The sequence below is a fragment of the Pleurodeles waltl genome, chromosome 5 (genome assembly GCF_031143425.1).
Source record: "Pleurodeles waltl isolate 20211129_DDA chromosome 5, aPleWal1.hap1.20221129, whole genome shotgun sequence".
NCBI classification, from domain to species: Eukaryota; Metazoa; Chordata; class Amphibia; order Caudata; family Salamandridae; genus Pleurodeles; species Pleurodeles waltl.
The window spans coordinates 1,707,216,355-1,707,241,137 of NC_090444.1; the positions used below are offsets into that span (position 1 = coordinate 1,707,216,355).

At 48.6% G+C, this 24,783-nt stretch overlaps 1 protein-coding gene across 1 annotated transcript in view; it reads left to right on the forward strand.

Moving 5' to 3' along the window:
* Positions 1–23,621, forward strand: part of LOC138297146 (adhesion G-protein coupled receptor F1-like) — a 236,413-nt gene extending 212,792 nt beyond the window's left edge. The window contains exons 9-10 of the mRNA XM_069236636.1: positions 22,115–23,494; positions 23,595–23,621. Of these exons, the coding sequence (XP_069092737.1) occupies positions 22,115–23,494; positions 23,595–23,621 (1,407 nt within the window). The remainder of the gene's footprint in view (positions 1–22,114; positions 23,495–23,594) is intronic.
* The last annotated feature ends 1,162 nt before the right edge of the window (positions 23,622–24,783 follow it).

Below are 24,783 nucleotides of genomic sequence, written 5' to 3' on the forward strand. Positions count from 1 at the left end.
GGACATTAAGGTAAGTTCAGGTAAGTATTTTTTTTTTTTTTTTGTGGCATAGGGGGGCCTGATTTGTGCCCCCCTACATGCCACTATGCCCAATGACCATGCCCAGGGGACAGAAGTCCCCTGGGCATGGCCATTGGGCAAGGGGGCATGACTCCTATCTTTACAATGATAGGAGTCATGTTGATGGGGGATGGGCGTCGTTAAAAAATGGGGCAAGTCGGGTTAAGACGATTTTTTCGACGCAACCTGACTTGCCCCATTTTAAGACGCCCATACGCCATTTTCCCCCTACGCCGGCGCTGTCTGGTGTACGTGGTTTTTTTCCACGCACACCAGGCAGCGCCGGTCTGGTAGCGCCGGCTAACGCCATTCAATAAATACGGCGCCCGCATGGCGCTTCAGAATGGCGTTAGACGGCGCTAAATTTTTTGACGCTAAACTGCGTTAGCGCAGTTTTGCGTCAAAAAGTATAAATATGGCCCGTGGTTTTTTTCCACGCACACCAGGCAGCGCCGGTCTGGTAGCGCCGGCTAACGCCATTCAATAAATACGGCGCCCGCATGGCGCTTCAGAATGGCGTTAGACGGCGCTAAATTTTTTGACGCTAAACTGCGTTAGCGCAGTTTTGCGTCAAAAAGTATAAATATGGCCCTAAATGTCTTCAAGTGTTCATACATAATAACAACCCATCCTTAAAAGCTTATTTCACTTAACAGATGCTTTTCACAATAAGTAAGTCATGCATACTGGCTTTGTCATAAAGTCTCAACCTTAAAAGATTTTAAATCTGACATAGGTTATCACAAAAAATGAATAATGCCTATTGACTTTGCTATTGGATGCCACTTTAACCAACTCAGACCTACTGAAGTCTTCCTAAACTGGCACTCATCATGCATACAGATGCAAAATTTAAAATATGTCCAGAATCACAGTTGGAAAAATAACAAACAACCCCTCTTAAAAAGGTCTAAGAAAGATTGTCAAAGTGAAAATCTCCCACCCCTAGAGTTTTTCGTGAAAGACTTACTGGCCTTTGGAGTAAATTGCAGCAGACTACCAACTGTGAAAATGAGGACTGATGAAATAAAAGCGTGTGACTGATGCATAAATGAGAACAAGAATTCTAATGAAAAGATGGAGGCAAGTGTGATCACTGACAATGGAGTTAATGTTAATGTTAGGGTCATTTGCGGCCACAGCAAATCTCTAGTGTGGGGGCAGGGGTGTACAAGGGATTAGGGAAATAATTTTAAAAAAGTACCTGTCATGCCGCCAACTCTGCCGGCCACCATGCTCCTCTTCTCTCCTGCTCCTGATGGTGTCCCAGCAGTCCGTGGGACATCAACACAACCTCCCCATGCAATCCTAGCACTGCTCTTATGCTATACCCAGCATGAGAGCAGTGCCAGGATAGGCCTGAGTGGCTTGGTCTGCCACTCAAACAGAGCATGGGAGTCTGTGCTGTTTTTCCAACCTGGCTGTGCAATACAGCTGGGTTGGAGAAAGCTAAGTGCTCAAGTTTGTTTGGCTGGCTTAAGACGGCCGGCCCAACTGACATGCACACTTTTAAGTGCACTCCAGTTCAAGCATTTAAAGGGAGGAACGCTGAATGTCAGCAGTGCAAAACACAATATGGCAGATTTACTACTTTTTAGTGCAGTGCAGCGCAGAAACCATATTTGCTGTGCTGCGTTGCACAATTTGGAATCACAGCACAGAGCAATATCTACTAAGGTTGGCCTGCTGCTGCCATCATGCTCTGTGTTTTCACTGTAAATAAGCTACTTTGCACAGCTCAGAGTCTTCCACCCTGGTGTCTCAGGTGAGTGTGAGTTGTCTAGCATAAGACTGTACTGGAAAGTTGCCCATCCAGTAAAAATCCTTTGATTAGACAATCTCAAATGGATTGCACGCACTGGATTTTTTGAGAAAGGAAAACTTTTCACCTTGTTAACTTCTGCTTGAAGGAGGTGTTAGTTTTTGAGGCAGAGACTGCTCTGGCTATCTCATTAGATTGGGCTCTGTGTCAAAACACATGGGTGTTTGCACTTTACCACCCAAGTAACGGACTAGTAACGCCTCATTGATGCAAAGTGATGCAAAGTGGAACAAATCTTTTTTTGTGCCAAGAGAAGTAAATATCAATGTGTTGCTTGGTCTTCCTTTGCATCACTTTGGTATGGCACGGAGCCTTAGTAAATCTGAGCAGATGTGTACAGATAATGAGGGTAACGTATGCACTGGGTCAATCAAGTTAAAAAAATTGAGTTGCTACGTTTTTTTTTAAACCAATGTGAATCAAAAAGAATCTGAGGGTCAGACCTAAAATAGCCTGACCATTTATTGTGATGTTATTACTCCAGAATGTTCAATTTGGTTAGTATAGTTATGAGAAAGTACAACTTTGAATAACAGATTCTTATATATATATATATATATGTTGGTGAATGTTGGCAGAGAATTAGATACTGAACCATTTGCCTCTTGGTAATTAAATAGCAAATCCGACAAGACCAGCATCCCTCTAATCTTGCAGACAAGCTCACCATCACGGGAGGCTTTCAGAGTGCAGACTAAGGAGTATAAAAAAGACAAGCATTTGCAGTGCAATAGGTCTCACATTTGTGAGTGTTAAAGCTACTGGCGTTGCAAAGGACAATGGGGGTCATTCTGACCCCGGCGGTCTAAGACCGCCGGGGCCAGGGTCGGCGGGAGCACCGCCGACAGGCCGGCGGTGCCCCGCAGGGCATTCTGACCGCGGCGGTTCGGGCGCGGTCAGAAGAGGCAAACCGGCGGTCTCCCGCCGGTTTACCGCTGCCCTTAGAATCCCCCATGGCGGCGCAGCTTGCTGCGCCGCCATGGGGGATTCTGACACCCCCTACCGCCATCCTGTTCCTGGCGGTTCGCCCGCCAGGAACAGGATGGCGGTAGGGGGTGCCGCGGGGCCCCTGGGGGCCCCTGCCGTGCCCATGCCAATGGCATGGGCACGGCAGGGGCCCCCGTAAGAGGGCCCCGCAAAGTATTTCAGTGTCTGCTAAGCAGACACTGAAATACGCGACGGGTGCAACTGCACCCGTCGCACCCCTGCAACTCCGCCGGCTCAATTCAGAGCTGGCGTCCTCGTTGCAGGGGCATTTCCTCTGGGCCGGCGGGCGCTCTTTTGGAGAGCGCCCGCCGGCCCAGAGGAAATGTCTAAATGGCCGCCGCGGTCTTTTGACCGCGGTGCGGTCATTCAGCGGCGGAACCTTGGCGGACGGCCTCCGCCGTCCGCCAGGGTCAAAATCAGGCCCAATGTCTTTTACCAATTCGTTTTGGTTTGGAGTGGAGTGGATGTATGTGGTGTGGCGTGGTATTGTGTGGGTTGGATTGGAATTGTTAGCTGTGGAATTGTGTTGGGGAGAGTTGTGAGGCGTGTAGTGCATTTCTGTAGTGATATGGCATGGTGATTAGATAGGGAAGAGATCCCTGGTGATCGAAATAAAGGTATGATGCTGAGAAACATTTGTTGTTATGAAGTCTTATATAAATATGTAGGTTAAAGCTTTTGAATGTTTCCCTAGCCAACCTATAGTGTTGTTTTGGGGTTATTAGGTGACAACAGAGGTCCCGCTGCAGTGACATATAAACGTTTTCAAAAAATCCCTGTGGCATTGAATATTTTAAATAAAAGGTTGGCCAGTAGATGGCAGTATGTACACCAAAACAAAGTGTAGACCCTACCAATGCCTGCTTAACCCCTTCGCTGCCAGGCCTTTTCACCCTCAGGTGCCAGGCCTTTTATTGGCTATTTGGAGCAGTTCGTGCTTAGGCCCTCATAACTTTTTGTCCACATAAGCTACCCACGCCAAATTTGCATCCTTTTTTCCAACATTCTAGGGATTCTAGAGGTACCCAGAGGGATGTGAGTTCCCCTGAAGGAGACCAAGAAATTACCCAAATACAGCAAAAAAATCGTTTTTACCTGAAAATGACATTAGGGTTTTGGGGTGCTAAAATCACCAGCTTCCCAGCTTTCAAGAACAGGCAGACTTGAATCAGAAAACCACATTTTTCAACACAATTGTGGCATTTTACTTGGACCCCATATTTACAATATTTTTGTGCTTTAGCCTCCTTCCAGTTAGTGACAGAAATGGGTATGAAACCAATGCTGGACATTTCTGAAAAGTAGACAAAATTCTGAATTCAGCAAGGTGTCATTTGTGTAGATCCCACAAGGTTTTCCTACAGAAAATAACAGCTGAAATAAAGAGATATATTGAATTTGTTGTAAAAAAAAAACAGCAATTTTTCTTCACGTTTTACTCTATAACTTTTTGCAATATACTGTTACGTCTGCTGAACTATTCTGGTTGTTGGGATATATAGGGCCTGTAGGTTCATCAATAACCCTAGGTACCCAGAGACAATAAATGAGCTGCAACATGCAATGGGTTTTCATTCTATACCGGTTATACAGCAATTCATTTGATGAAATATAAGGAGTGAAAAATAGATATCAAGAAAACCTTTGTATTTCCAAAATGGGCACAAGATAAGGAGTTGTGAAGCAGTGGTTATTTGCACATCTCTGAATTCTGGGGTCCCCATACTAGCACGTGAATTACAGGGCATTTCTCAAATAGATGTCTTTTTTACACACTGTCTTACATTTGGAAGGAATAAATGTCAAGAAACTCAATGGGGAATAACACATGTTCTGCTATTCTGTGTTGCCCCAAGTCTCCCAATAAAAATGGTACCTCACTTGCTTGGGTAGGCCCATTGCCCGCGACAGGAAACGCAGCATGGACACATCACATTTTCCCAAGGAAAACTGATGTATTTTTTGGAAAGTGTCTATTTGTGGATTTTGGCCTCTAGCTCAGCCGGCACCTAGGAAAACCTACCAAACCTGTGCATTTTTTAAAACTAGACACCTTGGGGAATCCAAGATGGTGTGACTTGTGGGGCTCTCACCCGGTTCTGTTACCCAGAATCCTTTGCAAACCCCAAAATCTGGCCAAAAAAACACTTTTTCCTCACATTTAGGTGACAGAAAGTTCTGGAATCTGAGAGGAGTCTCCCGATAAACATGGTACCAAAACACTATGGGGGTCATTCTGACCCTGGCCATAAAAGGCAGTTACCGCTGGTCAGAAGACCGCCATAACACCGCCGCGGCTGCGGTAACCCGCCAGGGTCATTCTGACCCACAACTGCCAAACCACCAAAAACCCGACCTCCACTGAAGGCCGCCACATCAGCGGTCAGCGATAAACTGGAGATGACCAAACCTCCACCGTCACGCCAACAGAAATACGCCCATGCCATTACGACCCACGAATCCACGCGGCGGTCTTTCAACCGCGGTATCCCATTGGCGGTACACACCGCTGCACTCAAAATACACACACATCTACAAAACACTGCCACATTGGACAATTACAAATACACACACCTGATACACATACAAACACCACTCCCACACAATCAATACGATATAAAACACACACCCACATCACCCACAAACCCCCACAAATCGAAATTCAGAGACAAGGCGCAATACACAGAGAGAGAGCACAGGGAACGCAAACCACAACACACACAGGAACCCAACATCATCCCCCACACTACATCTACGCACAAAACACCACACACCACTACACTCATCACCACAAACACCACCCCACACCTCATCCACACCACCCCATGGCACCCCAAAGACACCCCAGGTTCTCGGACCAAGAACTCAGGGTCATGGTGGAGGAAATAATTAGGGTAGAGCCCCAGCTCTTCGGCACACAGGTGCAGCACACCACAATAGCCAGGAAGGCGGAGCTATGGCAAAGGATCGTCGACAGGGTCAACGCTGTGGGACAGCATCCCAGAAATCGGGAAGACATCCGAAAGCGCTGGAACGACCTACGGGGGAAGGTGCGGACGATGGTGTCAAGACACAACATCGCTGTGCAGAAGACTGGCGGCGGACCCCCACCCACTCCACCCGAATTCACAGCATGGGAGCAAGAGGTCTTGAACATCCTGCATCCTGAGGGCCTCGCTGGAGTAGGCGGAGGAATGGACTCTGGTAAGTCTAATCTCAACTACTTCATCCCCCCCAACCACCAGCATGCCAACCCACACCCCCACCCTCACCCCCCAGCACATATCCTCCCTGCTAATGTCTCACCAGCACAACCCACCCAAACCAACACCAACCCCTGAATGCCAACACAAACCATGGACACCCATCACCTAAGCATGACCACTGCACATACCCATCCCCCCCCCCCCAAACCACCCTCACAACTCCTCCCACAAGGGAATGCCAGCACTGGGGGACAAGGGCACCCACAAATCGCATGCCATGGCACACACAGAAGCAATAACCATACTCTTTTACCCCTGCAGGGCCCGAACGCCAACACACCGGCCAGGAGGGTCCAGAAATGTCCATCCCACCCCCAGAACAGGCCCCCAGTGAGGACAGCAGCTCTGTCGACCTAGAACCTGATGACCAGCCCGGACCATCGGGACCTCTAGACAGTTGGTTCCCCTCAGGCAGCCACAGGCCACAGCAGACCTACCCCCCTCTGGAAACCCCAGCACAGCACCCACCCAGCGGGCCCATGCCTCTGTCTCCAGGACAGGTCAAGCAGCGGTGTGTCTACCACTACAGGGCACCCAGGGTAACCCACAACCCCAACAACAACAGGGACCTGGGGGCAGTGGTAGTGGGCACACCGTCCAGGGGACAGAGGCCCAGGAACAAAGGGGAACTGGGAGGGCTGCTGTGCGACAGAGGGAGGACAGGCCTAGGGAACCCACTGTCCAAGAGGCCCTTACCACCATCATGGGAGCGTACCACCACTCCCAAGAGACGATGGCGACGGTCCTGGCCAGGTTCCAGGAGATACAGGCCATGCAGGAGGAACAGTACATGGGGTTCCGGGAAGAACTGCGCAGCATCAGTTCCGCAATGGGTACAATCGTGGTGGCACTCAACCAGATTGTCACCACATTGCGGAACCATGTGGCCCCCCAAAGGGCCCCTGCCACTAGCATGGAGGAAGAACAGCCCACCACCTCTGCCGGCACTAGTGGTCAGGAGGCCCCGACACAACAGCAACGGGCCACCCCTTACCCCACCCCCTGCAGAACAAGAACCACCCCGCAAGAAAGGCCTGAGATCTAGGAAGAAGACAGAGTAGGATGTCAAGACCCCCGCCATGCACGGATCCCCCCGGATGTCATCCCACTGTCCCACTTGTTCACCCTGTCCAACCTTGAACTGCCCCTGCTCCACCTTCCACAGGCATATGGACAATGCACCTGTGCGAACGATAGTCTGGACTCTGCCATGGACATGCCTCCACCATCACCCTTTTTGAACTATACACCAATTTTTGCACTTCAATAAACACAATTATTGCACAAAAACCATCTGGAGTCTGCTATTTATTTTTTTAAACCAAATGTATTCGATATAACCAACCAAAAATGTCCAATTACATTGTGATTACAACATACCAGTGTCACACAGCGGTAGTCCATGGGGAAATAAACCAGAGGGGACTCCGTGGGGACCAGATCACTGAAATAGGAAGGCAAATTCACAACTAAGTTACCATACATTGGGGTGAAAGGTCAGACAGTAGAGAGCCAGTACTGTTACAGATATAATAAAATGCAGGAGTAGATTCTTACCTGTGTGTTACTGGAAATACTGCAGTATCACTCTGTCCCTGTTGTCTGTGTCGTCCTCTTCGTCTTCCTCCTCTTCACTCTCCGCAGGCTCCACAGCGGCCACAACACCACCATCTGGACCATCCTCCTGCAGGAAAGGCACCTGGCGTCGCAAAGCCAGGTTGTGAAGCATGCAGCAGGCCACGATGATATGACACACCTTCTTTGGTGAGTACATTAGGGATCCACCTGTCATATGCAGGCACCTAAACCTGGCCTTCAGGAGGCCGAAGGTCCGCTCGATCACCCTCCTAGTACGCCCATGGGCCTCATTGTACCGTTCCTCTGCCCTTGTCCTGGGATTCCTCACTGGGGTCAATAGCCAAGGCAGGTTGGGGTAACCAGAGTCACCAATTAGCCACACACGCTGTCTCTGTAGCTGTTCCATCACATAAGGGATGCTGCTATTTCGCATGACATACGCGTCATGCACTGACCCTGGGAACTTGGCATTTAAATGGGAGATGTACTGGTCAGCCAAACAGACCACCTGGACATTCATCGAATAATAACTTTTTCGGTTCCTGTACACCTGTTCATTGTCTTTTGGGGGGACCAAAGCCACATGGGTACCAGCAATGGCACCAATGATATTGGGAATGTGTCCAAGGGCATAGAAATCACCCTTCACTGTAGGCAAGTCACCCACCTCAGGGAAAATGATGTAGCTCCGCATGTATTTCATCAGGGCAGACAACACTCTGGACAATACCCTTGAAAACATAGGCTGAGACATCCCAGATGAAATGGCCACTGTAGTTTGAAATGATCCACTAGCCAAAAACTGGAGTACTGACAGCACCTGCACTAGAGGCGGAATCCCTGTGGGTTGGCGGATGGGTGACATCAGGTCTGGCTCTAGCTGGGCACACAGTTCCTGTATAGTGGCACTGTTGAGTCTGTAGGTGAGTATGACATGTCGTTCTTCCATTGTCGACAGGTCCACCAGCGGTCTGTACACGGGAACATTCCTCCGTCTCCTCGCAAGTCCCAGCGGACGGTGCCTAGGAAGGACAACATGGAGCACAGAGTCAATCAACCCACAGGTAAGTTCCCACAGCCCGCACAGTACACGAATCTCTCTGGATTGAATGGTTGTACAGGGAGTGCAGAATTATTAGGCAAGTTGTATTTTTGAGGATTAATTTTATTATTGAACAACAACCATGTTCTCAATGAACCCAAAAAACTCATTAATATCAAAGCTGAATATTTTTGGAAGTAGTTTTTAGTTTGTTTTTAGTTTTAGCTATGTTAGGGGGATATCTGTGTGTGCAGGTGACTATTACTGTGCATAATTATTAGGCAACTTAACAAAAAACAAATATATACCCATTTCAATTATTTATTATTACCAGTGAAACCAATATAACATCTCAACATTCACAAATATACATTTCTGACATTCAAAAACAAAACAAAAACAAATCAGTGACCAATATAGCCACCTTTCTTTGCAAGGACACTCAAAAGCCTGCCATCCATGGATTCTGTCAATGTTTTGATCTGTTCACCATCAACATTGCGTGCAGCAGCAACCACAGCCTCCCAGACACTGTTCAGAGAGGTGTACTGTTTTCCCTCCTTGTAAATCTCACATTTGATGATGGACCACAGGTTCTCAATGGGGTTCAGATCAGGTGAACAAGGAGGCCATGTCATTAGATTGCCTTCTTTTATACCCTTTCTTGCCAGCAACGCTGTGGAGTACTTGGACGCGTGTGATGGAGCATTGTTCTGCATGAAAATCATGTTTTTCTTGAAGGATGCAGACTTCTTCCTGTACCACTGCTTGAAGAAGGTGTCTTCCAGGAACTGGCAGTAGGACTGGGAGTTGAGCTTGACTCCATCCTCAACCCGAAAAGGCCCCACAAGCTCATCTTTGATGATACCAGCCCAAACCAGTACTCCACCTCCACCTTGCTGGCGTCTGAGTCGGACTGGAGCTCTCTGCCCTTTACCAATCCAGCCACGGGCCCATCCATCTGGCCCATCAAGACTCACTCTCATTTCATCAGTCCATAAAACCTTAGAAAAATCAGTCTTGAGATATTTCTTGGCCCAGTCTTGACGTTTCAGCTTGTGTGTCTTGTTCAGTGGTGGTCGTCTTTCAGCCTTTCTTACCTTGGCCATGTCTCTGAGTATTGCACACCTTGTGCTTTTGGGCACTCCAGTGATGTTGCAGCTCTGAAATATGGCCAAACTGGTGGCAAGTGGCATCGTGGCAGCTGCACGCTTGACTTTTCTCAGTTCATGGGCAGTTATTTTGCGCCTTGGTTTTTCCACACGCTTCTTGCGACCCTGTTGACTATTTTGAATGAAGCGCTTGATTGTTCGATGATCACACTTCAGAAGCTTTGCAATTTTAAGAGTGCTGCATCCCTCTGCAAGATATCTCACTATTTTTGACTTTTCTGAGCCTGTCAAGTCCTTCTTTTGACCCATTTTGCCAAAGGAAAGGAAGTTGCCTAATAATTATGCACACCTGATATAGGGTGTTGATGTCATTAGACCACACCCCTTCTCATTACAGAGATGCACATCACCTAATATGCTTAATTGGTAGTAGGCTTTCGAGCCTATACAGCTTGGAGTAAGACAACATGCATAAAGAGGATGATGTGGTCAAAATACTCATTTGCCTAATAATTCTGCACTCCCTGTATGAGTGTCGATGCAAGGCCTAGCCATGTGTGACGCAGTAGGAATTAAGCCATGTGGGCCCTTGAAATGGCGGCTGCCTGACCTGTGAAGTGTGACAATGTGAAGTGAGGTCATTGCGCTGGCGTGGCACACCGTGGCAGTAGGCGGTCGAAGACCGCGGCGCAAAGCCGCATTGGACAACATTGAACCCTATGGGTTTCAGGAGCCAATGGCGATGTGCGCCGGCAGTCGCGGTACGCACCGCCGCGGTACGCACCGCCGCGGCCGTAACCGCCATTTTCTCTCTGCTTAATCACATGAGACCTGAGCATCCACAGGAGAGGATCTATACTGCAAGTGCTGCTGTGACCTTGGTCTGGAAGTGACAATGGCTGCTGCGACTGGGGAAAGGGCCCCCGCCTTCAGTTCCGAAGAGTTGGAGAAGCTCGTGGACGGGGTCCTCCCCCAGTATGCGCTACTCTACGGTCCTCCAGACCAACAGGTGAGTACACGGGGGGCAATGCATAGTGGGCAATGCCTGTGATGAGTGGGGTGGATGTACGATGGAGGGGAGGGGAGCGAATGACGAATGCATGGCACAACAGATGAGAGCAGGTGCCACATGGCAAGTTTGGGGAGGGGGGGCCACTCACATCGAGCATGCTGAAAAGTGATGATGTTTCTTTTCCTCCCCTGTACATTTCACATAGGTCAGCGCCCATCAGAAGATCGAGATTTGGCGTGCCATCGCCAAGGACATCCGGGCCCTGGGGGTCCACAACAGATGGGGCACCCACTGCCGCAAGAGGTGGGAGGACATCCGCCGCGGGAGCAGGAAGACCGCCGAGGCTCTGCTGGGGATGGCCTCCCAACCTAGGAGGGGGGCCAGTCGTACCTTGACCCCCCTGATGTCCCAGATCCTGGCGGTGGCCTACCCCAATTTAGATGGGCGCTTGAGGACATCACAGCAGACACAAGGGGGTGAGTACCAGCACATTCAGCTATATTTGCGCGCAGTGGAGGTGCCTGGGTGGGGGAGGAGGGCTGTGGACATCCCTAGGCCAGGGCGATTTCTGTAGGCTAGGCCCCTCCGTGAGGTATGGTCCTGTGCCCCTGCCCCCCACCTCTGTAGGGTGCCTAGTAACGCTATTCATGGACCTGTGTATTCTGTGTGGGCAGTTGTCGCCCATAGGCTTGTAGGGCATGTCCCAGGGAATGAGTAGTGTACCCCAAGTGCGCAGCGTAGTGCAGGGGGCTTCTGTGTCTGTCCTCTCCGCCAACGGTGTCCCCAATGCATGCACTCAACTTGTCTTTATTTTTCCACCCCCCCTCCATTTTCTTTGTTCTTCTGTGAATGTGTGCATAAGCATCATCAGGCGGAGGAGAAGTGGCATCGGCGCAAGAGGGAGCTGCATCTCACATGGCCCTGGAGGGCCATGCAACGGACTCCGACATGACCAGTGAGACGGAGGGCGAGGGGGGCTCCACCACGGGGACCCGTGCAGACGTCAGTGACACCGACACGTCCTCGGATGGGAGCTCCCTTGCGGTGGCGGCAACATCCGTGCCCACCGATACTACAGGTACAGCCGCCACCCAGCGCACCAGCTCCGCCCTCCCAGCAGCCCCTCGGCCTTCGGCCCGTGCCCGCACAGCCAGGAAGGCGGCCATCTCCTTCACCCCAGGCACCTCAGGCCCTGCCCCAGTCACCCCTGCTGCCCTCAGTGAGGAGGTCATTGACCTCCTGAGGACCATCATTGTTGGGCAGTCTACCCTTTTGAATGCCATCCAGGGTGTGGAGAGGGAGGTGCATCAAAGAAATGCATACCTGGAGGGCCTTCATTCGGGTCAGGCTGCCCAGCAGCGATCGTTCAACGCTCTGGCCTCAGCACTGACGGCAGCCATTGTCCCTGTCTCCAGCCTCCCTCTTCTAACTCCCTCCAACCAGTCCCACTCCCCTGTTCCTCTGCCTATCCCATCCACACCTACAGACCAGCCTGCACACACCTCAACACCCAAGGGAAGCTCATCCAGACATACGCACCACAGAACACACAAGCATTCACCCAAGCAACATACAGATGCAGACATGCCAACAGCCACTACCTCCTCTGTCCCCCCCACCTCCTCGTCTCCCTCCTCCCTCCCTGTGACGTCTACACTCACACCTGCATGCACACCACCATCAGCCAGTACACCCATCACCAGCACACCCTCCAGACCAGTCTGCACACGTGCAGTCACCACCCCCACTGCCATGTACACGTCCCGTGTCCTCTCCCAGTGTGTCTGTCACCCCCGCTTCCAAACCACACAAACGCAGGCAGGCAGGCACCCAACCAACAGCCATCCACCTCACGTCAGCCTCCAGCCCAAGCACCTGCACCCAAAGACACCAGACTTGACTCTCCTACAACCACATCCTCTTCCTCCACTCCCATACCCACTCCAGCTACCCTTCCCATTGCTCCTAAAAAAACTATTCCTCTCTAAACTGGACCTCTTTTCCTCACCTGACCCACCCCCTCCATCTCGTAAGAGTTCCAAAAACACCTCAGCCACCACCAGCCCAGCAACTCCCAAGAACGTCGTGCCTGGTTTTTGGAGTCCGCCCTTTCCTTGGGCAGGGACATCGGCCAGCAGCAAAGGCACAGCCAGCCCCCCCCCCCGGGAAGAGGAGCAAAAAACTGAAGGGCAGGCGCGACAGGCCTGATACGCCTCCCCCAAGGAGGGTAGCCTTGCACCGTCACCTGCCACATCGGGTAAGGGAGCCAAGGGCCACGGAGAGTCTGCCAAGGAGGGCAAGGGCAGCAAAGCGCAAAAGGCAGGGAGCAGCTGACCTGGCCATGAGGGCCACACCAGCCCCATTCCGGGGGTATCGGAGGAGACCCAGGGCCCCAGGACTCCATCACAGGAGGGCCCCGCAACGGAAAGGTCCAATGCTGACTGAGCGGGAAGTATTGGCCAGGTGTGGTTCACTCGAAACACAAGACAGGCACCGCTGAACAGGGCCCTGCCGTGAGAAGCACCGCTGAACAGGGCCCCGCCGTGAGGAGCACCGCTGAACAGGGCCCCGCCGTGAGAAGCACAGCTGAACAGGGGCCCGCCGTGAGAAGCACCGCTGAACAGGGGCCCGCCGTGAGGAGCACCGCTGAACAGGGCCCCGCCGTGAGAAGCACCGCTGAACAGGGCCCGCCGTGAGAAGCACCGCTGAACAGGGCCCCGCCGTGAGGAGCACCGCTGAACAGGGCCCCGCCGTGAGAAGCACCGCTGAACAGGGCCCGCCGTGAGAAGCACCGCTGAACAGGGGCCCGCCGTGAGAAGCACCGCTGAACAGGGCCCGCCGTGAGGAGCACCGCTGAACAGGGCCCCGCCGTGAGGAGCACCGCTGAACAGGGCCCCGCCGTGAGAAGCACCGCTGAACAGGGGCCCGCCGTGAGAAGCACCGCTCCGCAGGGCCCTCCTGTCAAGCACCGCTCCGCTGGGCCCTCATCTCAAGCACCGCTCCGCTGGGCCCTCCTGTCAAGCACCGCTCCGCTGGGCCCTCATCTCAAGCACCGCTCCGTTGGGCCCTCCTGTCAAGCACCGCTCCGCTGGGCCCTCATCTCAAGCACCGCTCCGCTGGGCCCTCATCTCAAGCACCGCTCCGCTGGGCCCTCCTGTCAAGCACCGCTCCGCTGGGCCCTCATCTCAAGCACCGCTCTGCTGGGCCCTCCTGTCAAGCACCGCTGGCCCATTGCCAGGCCCGGTTCTGTGTCGGGCAGGGCTTCACGAGGCACTCTGCCCACCATGCCTCCTCCATGACCAGTGGACTCTGTAATCCACCTGATGGACTGTGGCTTTGCACCCCCCAGGATGGCACAGTGGGCAATCCACCCACTGTAGAGACTTGAGAGACTGTGGCTTTGCACTCCCCAGGATGGCACAGTGGGCAATCCACCCACTGTAGAGACTTGAGAGACTGTGGCTTTGCACTCCCCAGGATGGCACAGTGGGCATGGAGGCCCTTCGTGGATCTGGCGTCGTGGACTCATGTGGCTGAGGTGCCCTCTCTTCCCTTCCCCCTGAGGTGCCAGTATTTTATTTTTGTGATGCCCCAGCAGTGTTCTCTCCAATGGACTCGATCTCGTGTGTGGGCTTTGCCCATGTGTTGCTGCACATTGGCCCACGGACATTTGAACTTTGCAAAACTGTGCCGGACTTTTGCTACTTGTATATATATAGTTCTAGATGTGTAATAATTCTTTATATATTGCTAAGTTCGCTATACTTAATTATTGCTATAACATAGTTCTATTTTTACAATCATTGCCTTTTGTCTTTGCATTTTTGTTTTGGGGGTTTGGGGGTGTCACTCTGACTTTTTAATCTGCATTGGTGTGTAGGTATTTCGGTGGGGGTGAGGGTGGGGGTGGGTGTGTGGCATATGTGTGTGCCCGTAACCTTTCCTCCTCCCCCCTCCCCTGTGTCGTAGGTGCAGTACTCACCGTTGTCGTCTGCGGCGACGTTCGTGATCCTGGAAGAAGAGCAGGAAGGCAATGGCTGGGAGGATGTGGAGTTCCGGTTCCATGCTGTCCCGATTCCGCGTGGAGTGTGTCGAGGTGAGCGTTTTCCATTGGAAATGTCTGTTTCCGCCGTGTTTTTATCGGCGGGGCTCCCGCCCCGGAAAAGGTGGCGGATTGGTGAGTCGTGATAGGGTGGGCGCTACATTGTCTGCCGCCTGGCTGTTGGCAGTGACCGCTGCGCTGTTTGTTTGTGCCGCCGTGGCGGTCGGAGTGTTAAAGCGGCGGCCTGTGTTGGCGGTTCTCGCCAGGGTCAGAATTCCATTTTTTGGACCGCCAGCCTGTTGGCGGGTTGGCCGCCGCTTTAACACTGACCGCCAGGGTCGGAATGAGGCCCTATGTGGACACATCAAAATTATCAAATACTAAACTACCTGTTTTTGCGGGGGGACCTGCGTTTTTGGTCCTGGGCTTAGCAGCCATATAGGAAAACCTACCAACCCCAAACATTTTTTAAAACTAGACACCGAGTGAATCCAGGGAGGTGTGACTTGCGTGGATCCCCCAATGTTTTCTTACCGAGAATCCTCAGCAATCCTCAAATTTAAGTAAAAAATCACATTTTCCCACATTTATGTGTGGGATCAACGCACTGGGACAAATTTACTACCACCCAACATTCCCCTCAGTCTCCCGGTAAAAATGATACCTCACTTGTGTAGGTGGGCCAAGCGCCTGTGACAGAGAAAAGCCAAAAACATGTAAAAATTAAGGGGGAACCAAAGCGGGTCCAAAAGGGCAGTTTGAAAAAAAACATTTTTAGGCTGACAAGTGGGGCAGAATATTTATCGGTATAGATGAGACAATGCTGGGCGGTAGGAATTTTGTGGATTCCTGCAGATTCCGGAAGGTTCCATCACAAAAATGTGGGAAAAATGTGTGATTTCCAGCAAAGTTGGAGGTCTCCAGGGCATCTTGGGTAAGAAAATGGTGCAGGTGCATTTGAAGCACACCACCCTGGAATCACCCAGATGTTTAGTTTTCAGATATGTTTAGGTCTTGTGGATTTTTCTACATGGCAGCGTCCCAAAGTCCAAAAAGTGTAGCCCTCACCATTCCAAGTGGGACGATTTCGAGAGTTAGCCAAGCTCTCATGGCCCAAATATAAAACCAAAACCCCAAATAATAAAACGTCCTCTTGCTTGCCGTGGGATAAGATGTTTTAGTGTGTGGGGGAGAGCTGAAAGACTGTTACCCCTTCAGTTGGGGTGCCCATACTGGTTGGTAGCCACCACCCCACTATTTTTTGTTTTTTTTTAAATTCCCTGGCATCCAGTAGAATTGCTGCCTCCACCCCCCCCCCCGGGGGCGGATCAGGGTTAATTGCCCCATCTGCTCACTAGTGGGCAGAAGAACTTTGGCCCCATTTATTTGGGGTGGAGGTATGGCCATACCCCCACCCTCTTATTTTGAAAGAAAATCTTCCCTGGTCACTGGTGGGCTTTCTGGGCAGATGGGCCTTCCAAAAATAGGCCAATCTGCCCCCAAGGGGGGGAGATATGGCCAAAGTAATGTGCCCTCCTGGGGAGCGACCCTTGCCCAAGGGGCTGCCCCCCAAACAAAACATACTCATATACACACACCAATCCGTAGTGCCTAAGTGGTTTCTGCCCCCCCTGGGGGCGGATTGGCCTAATAGAAATAGGCAGATCTGCCCCCAAGGGGAGCAGAAATGGTGTAAAATAAATTTTCCCCCCCAGGGGAATGACCCTTGCCTAAGGGGTCACGACCCTTGTCTAAGGGGTCGCTCCCATTCCATGAATTTGATGCTAAAAAATAAAAATCCCTGGTGTCTAGTGGTTTCTGCCCCGCCGATCAGCCCCCAAGGGGGGCAGAAATGGCCTAAAGACTATTTGCCCCCCAGAGGAGTGACCCTTGCCTAAGGGGTTGCTACCCACATATAAAAAAATAAAGTAAACAAAAATATATATATATCCCTGGTGTCTAGGGGTTTCTGCCCCCGGGGGCAGATCAGCCTAATTATAATAGGCCGATCTGCCCCCGGGGGGGAAGAAAAGGCCTAAAAATTATTTTCCCTGCTGTGGAGTGGCCCTTGCCCAAGTTACCACTCCCCTTATGAATAAATATATTTAAAAAAAATCCCTAGTGCCTAGTGGGCATTTCTGCTGCCCGATCGCATCGCAATCGGGCAGCAGAAATGCTTGCAGAGACATGAAAGAAAAGGCCTTTCCTATCCTTTCATGCCTCTGCCCACCCTCTACTTCCAATTGGAAGAGAAATGCCTAGCGTTTCTCTTCTACATCGCGCTGGAAGCATGGGAGGTGACCTCTGATGAGGTCAGCACGCGATTGCGTGCTGACGTCATTGGACATCACTGGGGAGGATCGTGGGGGGTCGGGATGGAAGGGTAAGTGAATCCCCTTCCATCCCTGATGGGGGGTGTGGGTGGAAGGCCCACGGGGGAGCGCTTGCGCTCCCCTGTGGGCTGGGTGCAGGACGAGCTGGGCTCGTCCTCTGCACACAGCAACCGTGGACGATGGGGAGCCCAGCTCGTCCCAGGCACCCAACCGGTTAAAACAACATGGAAATACGGGATTATGAGCTCATGACCACAGTGTCTGCAGCACTTTCAGGTATTACAGCACGCGAGGCAGAGGGGGTGGGGCAGTACATAACAACATGTCCTCTTATGGAGTGGTGTAGAATGCAAATATTAGGGAAAAAAGCGTTGAGCCAGTTACAGTTTTTTGGGATCTGAGGCTCAAACTGCAGCTTTTCTAAACATTCACAACTGCATTTATGGGTTCTCTGGGGTTCCACAAATGCAGCTGTGAATGTTTAAAAAAGCTGCAGTTTACAGAAGCTCAAGAGGAGACTGGGATGTCCCCGCAAGAGCAAACGGCAGTGCAGATGCCAGAAGGACCATGTAGTCCAAAGTAAAGGTTTTCAGGTTGCTCACATTTGGGTTTACAGGCATATGTGTCCATGATCACATAGGGTCAGCAGTGCTTTCTAGCAATACAATGCAGGAGGCCGCATGGCTGCAAGCAACCATAGGCTTTCTAATGAAGTGCTGTTAAACGCAAGTAATAGCAAAAATATAATATACATGGAAGGCCCTGGTGTTGAATTCTGCATCTTGACATGGTATGGGCCGCGCTGAGTGTCTCTATTACAATTGATGTGCCCCGGCCACCCTTCCCCCGCTCCCAGACCTTTTGTGGGAAGATTAAATCAAGTACGTGCATGGTCACGTCACGGCGCTGCACTGTTGCACTCTTGAGGCTGGCATTGCGGAATAAGAAAAGACTGCACACTTCCAAGCCCTAAATTCGCTGACAATTTCCTAAGTGGCTCTTCTCAAAATGTAGCATCTTTCAGAGAGGAAACACAAAATACAAACTGGCAGCTATGGTCGAAACAACTGTGAAGAAGTGTGTTGTGTTGCATTTCTTATGGCTTTAGGCACTTTGGGGGTTATTACAACTTTGGAGGAGGTGTTAATCCGTCCCAAAAGTGATGGTAAAGTGACGGATATACCACCAGCCGTATTACGAGTCCATTATATCCTATGGAACTCGTAATACGGCTGGTGGTATATTCCATCACTTTTGGGACGGATTAACACCTCCTCCAAAGTTGTAATAACCCCCTTTGTGTTCACATTGTTGAGACGAAGAGGGCAGCCGTTGAGTGCGAGCATAGAGGGAGGGGTGTTGCCTATTACCTGAACAAGGGGCAAGTGTGTGTGGAGACATGGGACTGGTTCAGTTCCAAGCACAACCAAGGTTCTTACACGCTGCCTGCCCAGGCTGTTTACATTCTTCTGATAGGGCAACAATCTGTGCCTGCCCTGGTGCTCTCCGAACAGCACAAAGGCTTCCAGGGGAAGGTGAGGTGAGGAGGAGGAGAGCTGGAGATCTCTTGTGTTTCAGGGCTGGCATCCCCTGGAAGCCAAGAGCCCAGTGCAGCTTAAATCAAGCACTGGCAGGTCCTGCAGGAGGCAGCAGGAAACCTGGACATGTAATTTAAAAGTTAGTATTCAAACAAACACCAGCGTCATTATAATAATTTGCGGGGGCTGGCAGGACATGAATGCAGGGCGAGAGAGAGTCCGGGGAGGGGGTGGAAGAAACGGAGTAGGAGATGCATTAAAGATGGGCATGGCGACCTGCGAGCTGTACAATAGGTATATTGAAAACAAGAAAGCGGGCACCCCGTTAAAACATGAAACACGCTGCCTGTGTAGCTAAAACATAGGCGCTTGTCCGCCATGAGCAGGAAACAAAAAAAAAAAAGTTGTGCATGTGTAGATAAAAGGTAGGCGTGTGTCCGCCATAAGCAGGAAATTAACAAAAAAAGTCTCCAAAAGAACAGATAAACAGGACAAAGTGTAAATATACAGTAGTTAATCCCTGCTGCCAAAGAGAAAAAGAAGGGACTAACAGCCATGACTGACCACTAGCAAGGAAGGATTTTTGACAAGACTGAAACGAGCAAATGATTTCGCTTTAGGCCCACAGTAAGTATAATTAAAAAGTATACAAGAGGCCAAAGGCTTACGCTAGACCTAAAGCACAAGGCAGCAGGCATTTTTCATCTAGGCACCCAGGAGCAGGAAAATTATCCCCATGGCCATCAGGACCACCCTAACACTGCTGCAGTATAGTAAAGAGCTGAAAATGCACCTCATCAAAGAACACTACATAACAATGCATTAACAGTCCACAAGCTATGTCACTTGTCGAAATTATGCTTGTCTTTGACCCTGTATAGCGCTAAACCACCTTTTGGCTAGATTTGCGTTATAGAAGTGCCTCATACATAAATATGTACCTACATACATACATCAAATGATCAAGGTGGGCACGCATATAGCCTAGTGAGCATTGCACAGTTACATAACATCAAACATAACTGTAAGCAGGCCACTTGTCTGTCATAATCATAAGCCTCTTAGAGTGCTTGGACCCTAGTAAGAAAAGTTATTGCATCAAACAAAACCTTGTTTTAGCCTACAAGGAATTTACAAATGGATTCCTAGCAAACATAAATGGGCTTACTACTGCAAATTTCCACCCATGGAGAAATGGAGAAATACATATTTGTTAATCCCACTATAAAGGTGGGAAGGTGGCAATTGAAGTAATGGCGTACCTTGGATGTTTGAGAGCATCCACAAAAATGTTAATTTGTAGCTATTCTGAAACTCCGATATGGCCCTTTACCACCGTGAAAATGTTTGTAAAGTTACATCAGCCACAGGCTGGTGCAACTCCCCTTCTCATAAGGCAAGGAGAAGGGATCATCCCCCAGCTTTAATGGGGAAGTAGAAAAATGTATTTTCCCAATAGGGAAAAAGAAAGAGAAGTTCACCTGGAAACCGATGCATGGGCAGCTACCTGGTGCACTTTTGGGAATGTTTGCAGAGAGAAAAAAACCTTTAAAAGTATGTTCAAGCAGGAATGTAAATCTTCACTTCTTTTGGTACAGGTTTATTTAAGGGGCAGCTCCTCCATTAGGGCAGAGGGGTGACCTCCACCCGCCAGCAGCTGCAAAACCTTTACAAAGAAATGATAATAAACTGAGTTTATAATCGTTTCCTTGTAAAGGGGTGTGGCCACGGGGGTAACGAGGTGTGAGTGGGAGGGCACATGTGAGTTTGGCCGGCCGTCTCGGGCTGACCAAACACACACATGCAATAGGCTCTCTCCAGCCCAGTAACACAGTTGCCAGGCTGACGAGAGCCTTCACAGGCTCTCAGTCCGCCTGGGAGCACCCTGGCTGGGTGCTCCCAGCCAATCCTGACGCTGCTCAAAGCAGCACTTGGATTGGCCGCAGGGCAGGCTGGGAACCTCCACCTGCAATCGAGGACGATTGAGCGGATGGAACAGCGCTGGCGAGCAAGGTAAGTATTTATTTATTTATTTTCATTTAATTTTTATTCCCCCCAAACACCCTTCCAGTGCCGCCCCACCCCTTCTGTGCACTGCGAGCCACGACTGGTTTAGTTACTTATAGGTCGCCTTTTTCCAATCCATCTTGTGTCCTCAATGAAAGTCGAAGATTTAAGAATCACGTTTGTGAAGTGGGCTCTTGAGTGAGTCCACTCAACACAACATACTTACTGACAGAGTACATAGGCCGTCCTATTTGTCACTATAGCACACGAATAATGCACAAAGGCAAGTGCAGAGGCAGCTACCTGCCCACGTTATCGCCTAGCCTTGTGGGAGCAAAGTCGAGTATTGCAACAAGGTCCTACTTGGCTTTCTTTCCAACAGTCCATCTTGTCTTTCCGGTCTCCCCCTTCCTCCCATATCACCTTTTTCTTTCACCGTTTCATTTAAAGCTTCTTTTAAACCAAAATCTTAGAATATTAATACCTATACTTTTGGAAATGGATTTTACTTTAACAATGTCTTTCATAATTCATCCAGCACATTGTTTTAACTGTTTAATTTTAGGTAGCGTTATCAGTGGAAAACACAAAGAGAGTATTTATTCATTATTAGGAACAAATGTACAAAGCTCTCTTAAAATGTGAATGTCTAGGTTTGTTTTTACCTTTAATGTTTAAGAGTTCGGTTTCAGTTATTTCTTCGACATTTCTCGACCTTTTTGTAGTGTTTTGGAAGAAGGCATCTTATTAGAGCTTCTCCTGGTGGCCTGTGTAATTTCAGAATGATCGATGCAACATTTGTCCCAGTAGCAACAAACATTTACTATGAGATATTACTGAAAACGTATGATGATTTTGACCCTTCATCAAACATTTCAAGCCAGTTTTTCCTTTATGTTCTTCCAGTTTGTTAAATGCATTGAAATGCAGTTAGGTATATAAAAAGTTATAATGAAATCAAAACGTATATTTTAATAAGCAAGTGATATGTATAAACGTGGCACTGTTATTGTTTCAGTAGTATGTTGAGGCCGTGTGAATTAGTAGGTAAAACATATATCGATGCCCTCGAAAGTACAAATAATGCCTCGCAATCATTCTAAAAGTATTCTTCAAAGTGAAAAATATTATTATTATGGACAGTCACCAAAGTGGTTTTGGTGCATGAAAAGACACACCCTAGAAAACATGAGCTTATGCATCACAGAAAATAACTGTCAGAAAGTTCTGACACACAAATATCACACAAAGATTGCACCTGAAATAATTGCTGTGACGGATTCTCTGCTAAGAACCTGATTGTTTTGTTTTGCAGGATTTTATAGAAACAGTGAACTATGTACTGGATACTGTTACTGTGCAAAACTGGACAATACTCCTTGAAAATGAAAAAGATGCCAGTTCCCGGCTTTTACAATCAGTGGAGAAATTTGCAAAACAGTTGCACTCCCAAAATTCTCCCCCTACCATATGCAAGCCTTTCATTGAAATAAAGGCTATTGAAGTAAATCAAAATATTCTTCAGACGGGCTACAGTGCTGTGTTTATGAATACTCATTTTAATGTGACTGGAGAGGTATTCATACCAAAAGAACAAATTCAGAGGCTCCCTTTAGGCTCCACTCTTGTAAGCATTGCCTATCCTACCTTAGGAAAAATTTTGCCGAAACACTCAAACAGAAATTTATTGGTCAATGGACTTGTAATGTCAGTAGTTGTCAAAGAACACATGCTTATCAATGACGTTTCACTAACATTTCAGAAGATCAATAACAGTCTGCTGCAAGTAAATTGTGTCTTCTGGGACTTCATTGTCACCTCATGGAACAATCATGCCTGCTTTCCAGAGAATGAAACCGACACAGCTGTTGTATGCAGATGTTCTCACCTCACCTCCTTCTCAATGTTAATGTCAGCGACAACACCTTCAGACGTAATCCTCAGCTATATTGCCAATATTGGACTGTCAATCTCTTTAGGAAGCTTGATTTTGTGCCTCATTGTTGAAGCTTTGGTCTGGAGGCATGTAACAAAACAGACCACATCATTTATGCGCCACGTCTGTATCGTTAACATATCGCTGTCGCTCCTGCTGGCTGACATTTGGTTCATCGTAGCAGCCATCAATACAGAATGGGCACAAAAGAACGGGCCAAGTAGCAACCAAAAGTCTTCCTGCATATCCGCCACGTTCTTCATTCACTTCTTTTATCTGTCTTTGTTTTTTTGGATGCTTACTTTGGGTCTCCTTATTTTCTACCGCACAGTCCTAATTTTCCATGAGTTGGGAAGGAATCGCATGATGTGCATTGCTTTCACCATTGGTTACGCTTGCCCACTGTTCATCAGTGTTCTAACGTTAATTATTACAGGCCCGACCAAGGGCTACATAAGGGAAGATGCCTGTTGGCTCAACTGGGATGAGACTCAAGCACTTCTTGCCTTTGTGCTGCCAGCACTTTTCGCTGTTTCCCTAAATGTCATGATACTAGTGCTTGTAATCATAAAAGTACAGAGGCCTACAATTGGAGAAGTGGCGCCGTCGGAGAAAAACATTGTCCTGCAAACTGGAAAAAGAATTGCAATTTTATCTCCAATTTTGGGTCTTACTTGGGCAATCGGTTTTGCCATTGTTGCTGTGGACACTCCAGTTCTGGCACTGCATATTATATTTTCTATTCTTAATTCACTGCAGGTAAGAATTTTAAACTATATTTGCCGCTGTTAAAATATTTGTCTCACAGTAACATATCAAGCTGCGGAAATGGTCCTGCCTTCATTTGTCAATCTCGCAGAATATGATAATCAAGAAAGAAAAGTGATCTAGATAAATAAGGCAAGAATACCTCACATATTTAGAGTGAGTGCTAAAGGGCAAACCATTGACGTGAGGCATGCCCCAGCTACCAGGCTAACTTTATACACAATTTATGTTTGTCACAGAAATATATCCCTCAAATCTTCAATACCCTCCAGTCTAGATGAAGGTTTTGCTTCAGAAACATCTGATTAGTGATATATAATTTAATATGATGTTTCCTTTTAAATGATTAAGGGCCTGATTTGAAGTTTGGTGGATAGGGTTACTCTGTCACAAACATGATGGATATCCCGTCTGCCATATTACAATCCCATTATATCCTATGGGAATCGTAATAAGGCGGAGGGGATATCCTTAATGTTTGTAACAGAGTAACCCCTACAACATTTTGGAGTACATAAATGTAGTACTTGTGAATTAGACTTTCACGTACTCTTACATGCATTTGTGGATTGGTCCCCAAAACAAAAATAGTAATAAAATGTAAATATTCAGGAGCTATTCCTAAACAATTAGTAGAAATAGAACAGACTGTGTCCTTTGTGCACATTTACTAATAGAGAGTTGGACATTTGAAGGACGATTCACAAAGGCATGCAAAGGCATGCACAAGTATGTAGAAGAGTACTAATATAAGAGTGCTTCCCTTAGCCAAAAATAATTTTGTGAATCGTCCCAAAAGATTTTGGATGATATCAAGAAAAGCATGCTTGAAATGGAAGAAGATTAATATTTCCTTTAATTATTTCCAATCTAAACCTGAAACCTAAAAGAGTTAAAGCAAAGGTTTGCTAGAGAAATTCGGTCTGATAGATATTTATCACCACAATATATCTGAGGTCTGTTCTGTTGCTAAAAATCGATAATCCCCAGGCATTAACTGTAACCGTGTAAAAGGCCCCATCACCAATTTTTCCTTTTAACATACTCAGTAACAGTGTAGCTGAACCTCTGGGAAATAAGGATGTAAAGGTTCCTATGACAATTTATTACCACGCTGTAATGTCCTTTTCACCACTACGCTAATACCATTCTAGACGGCAAAATTTTGAGAAACGTTAATTGCAATGTAAATAATTATATTTTCATTTATTCTGCTGAAATATAAGTTCATGTGATTTAATGCATCACAATTTGTTTTGGTTTAGTTTATTTGATTTAAT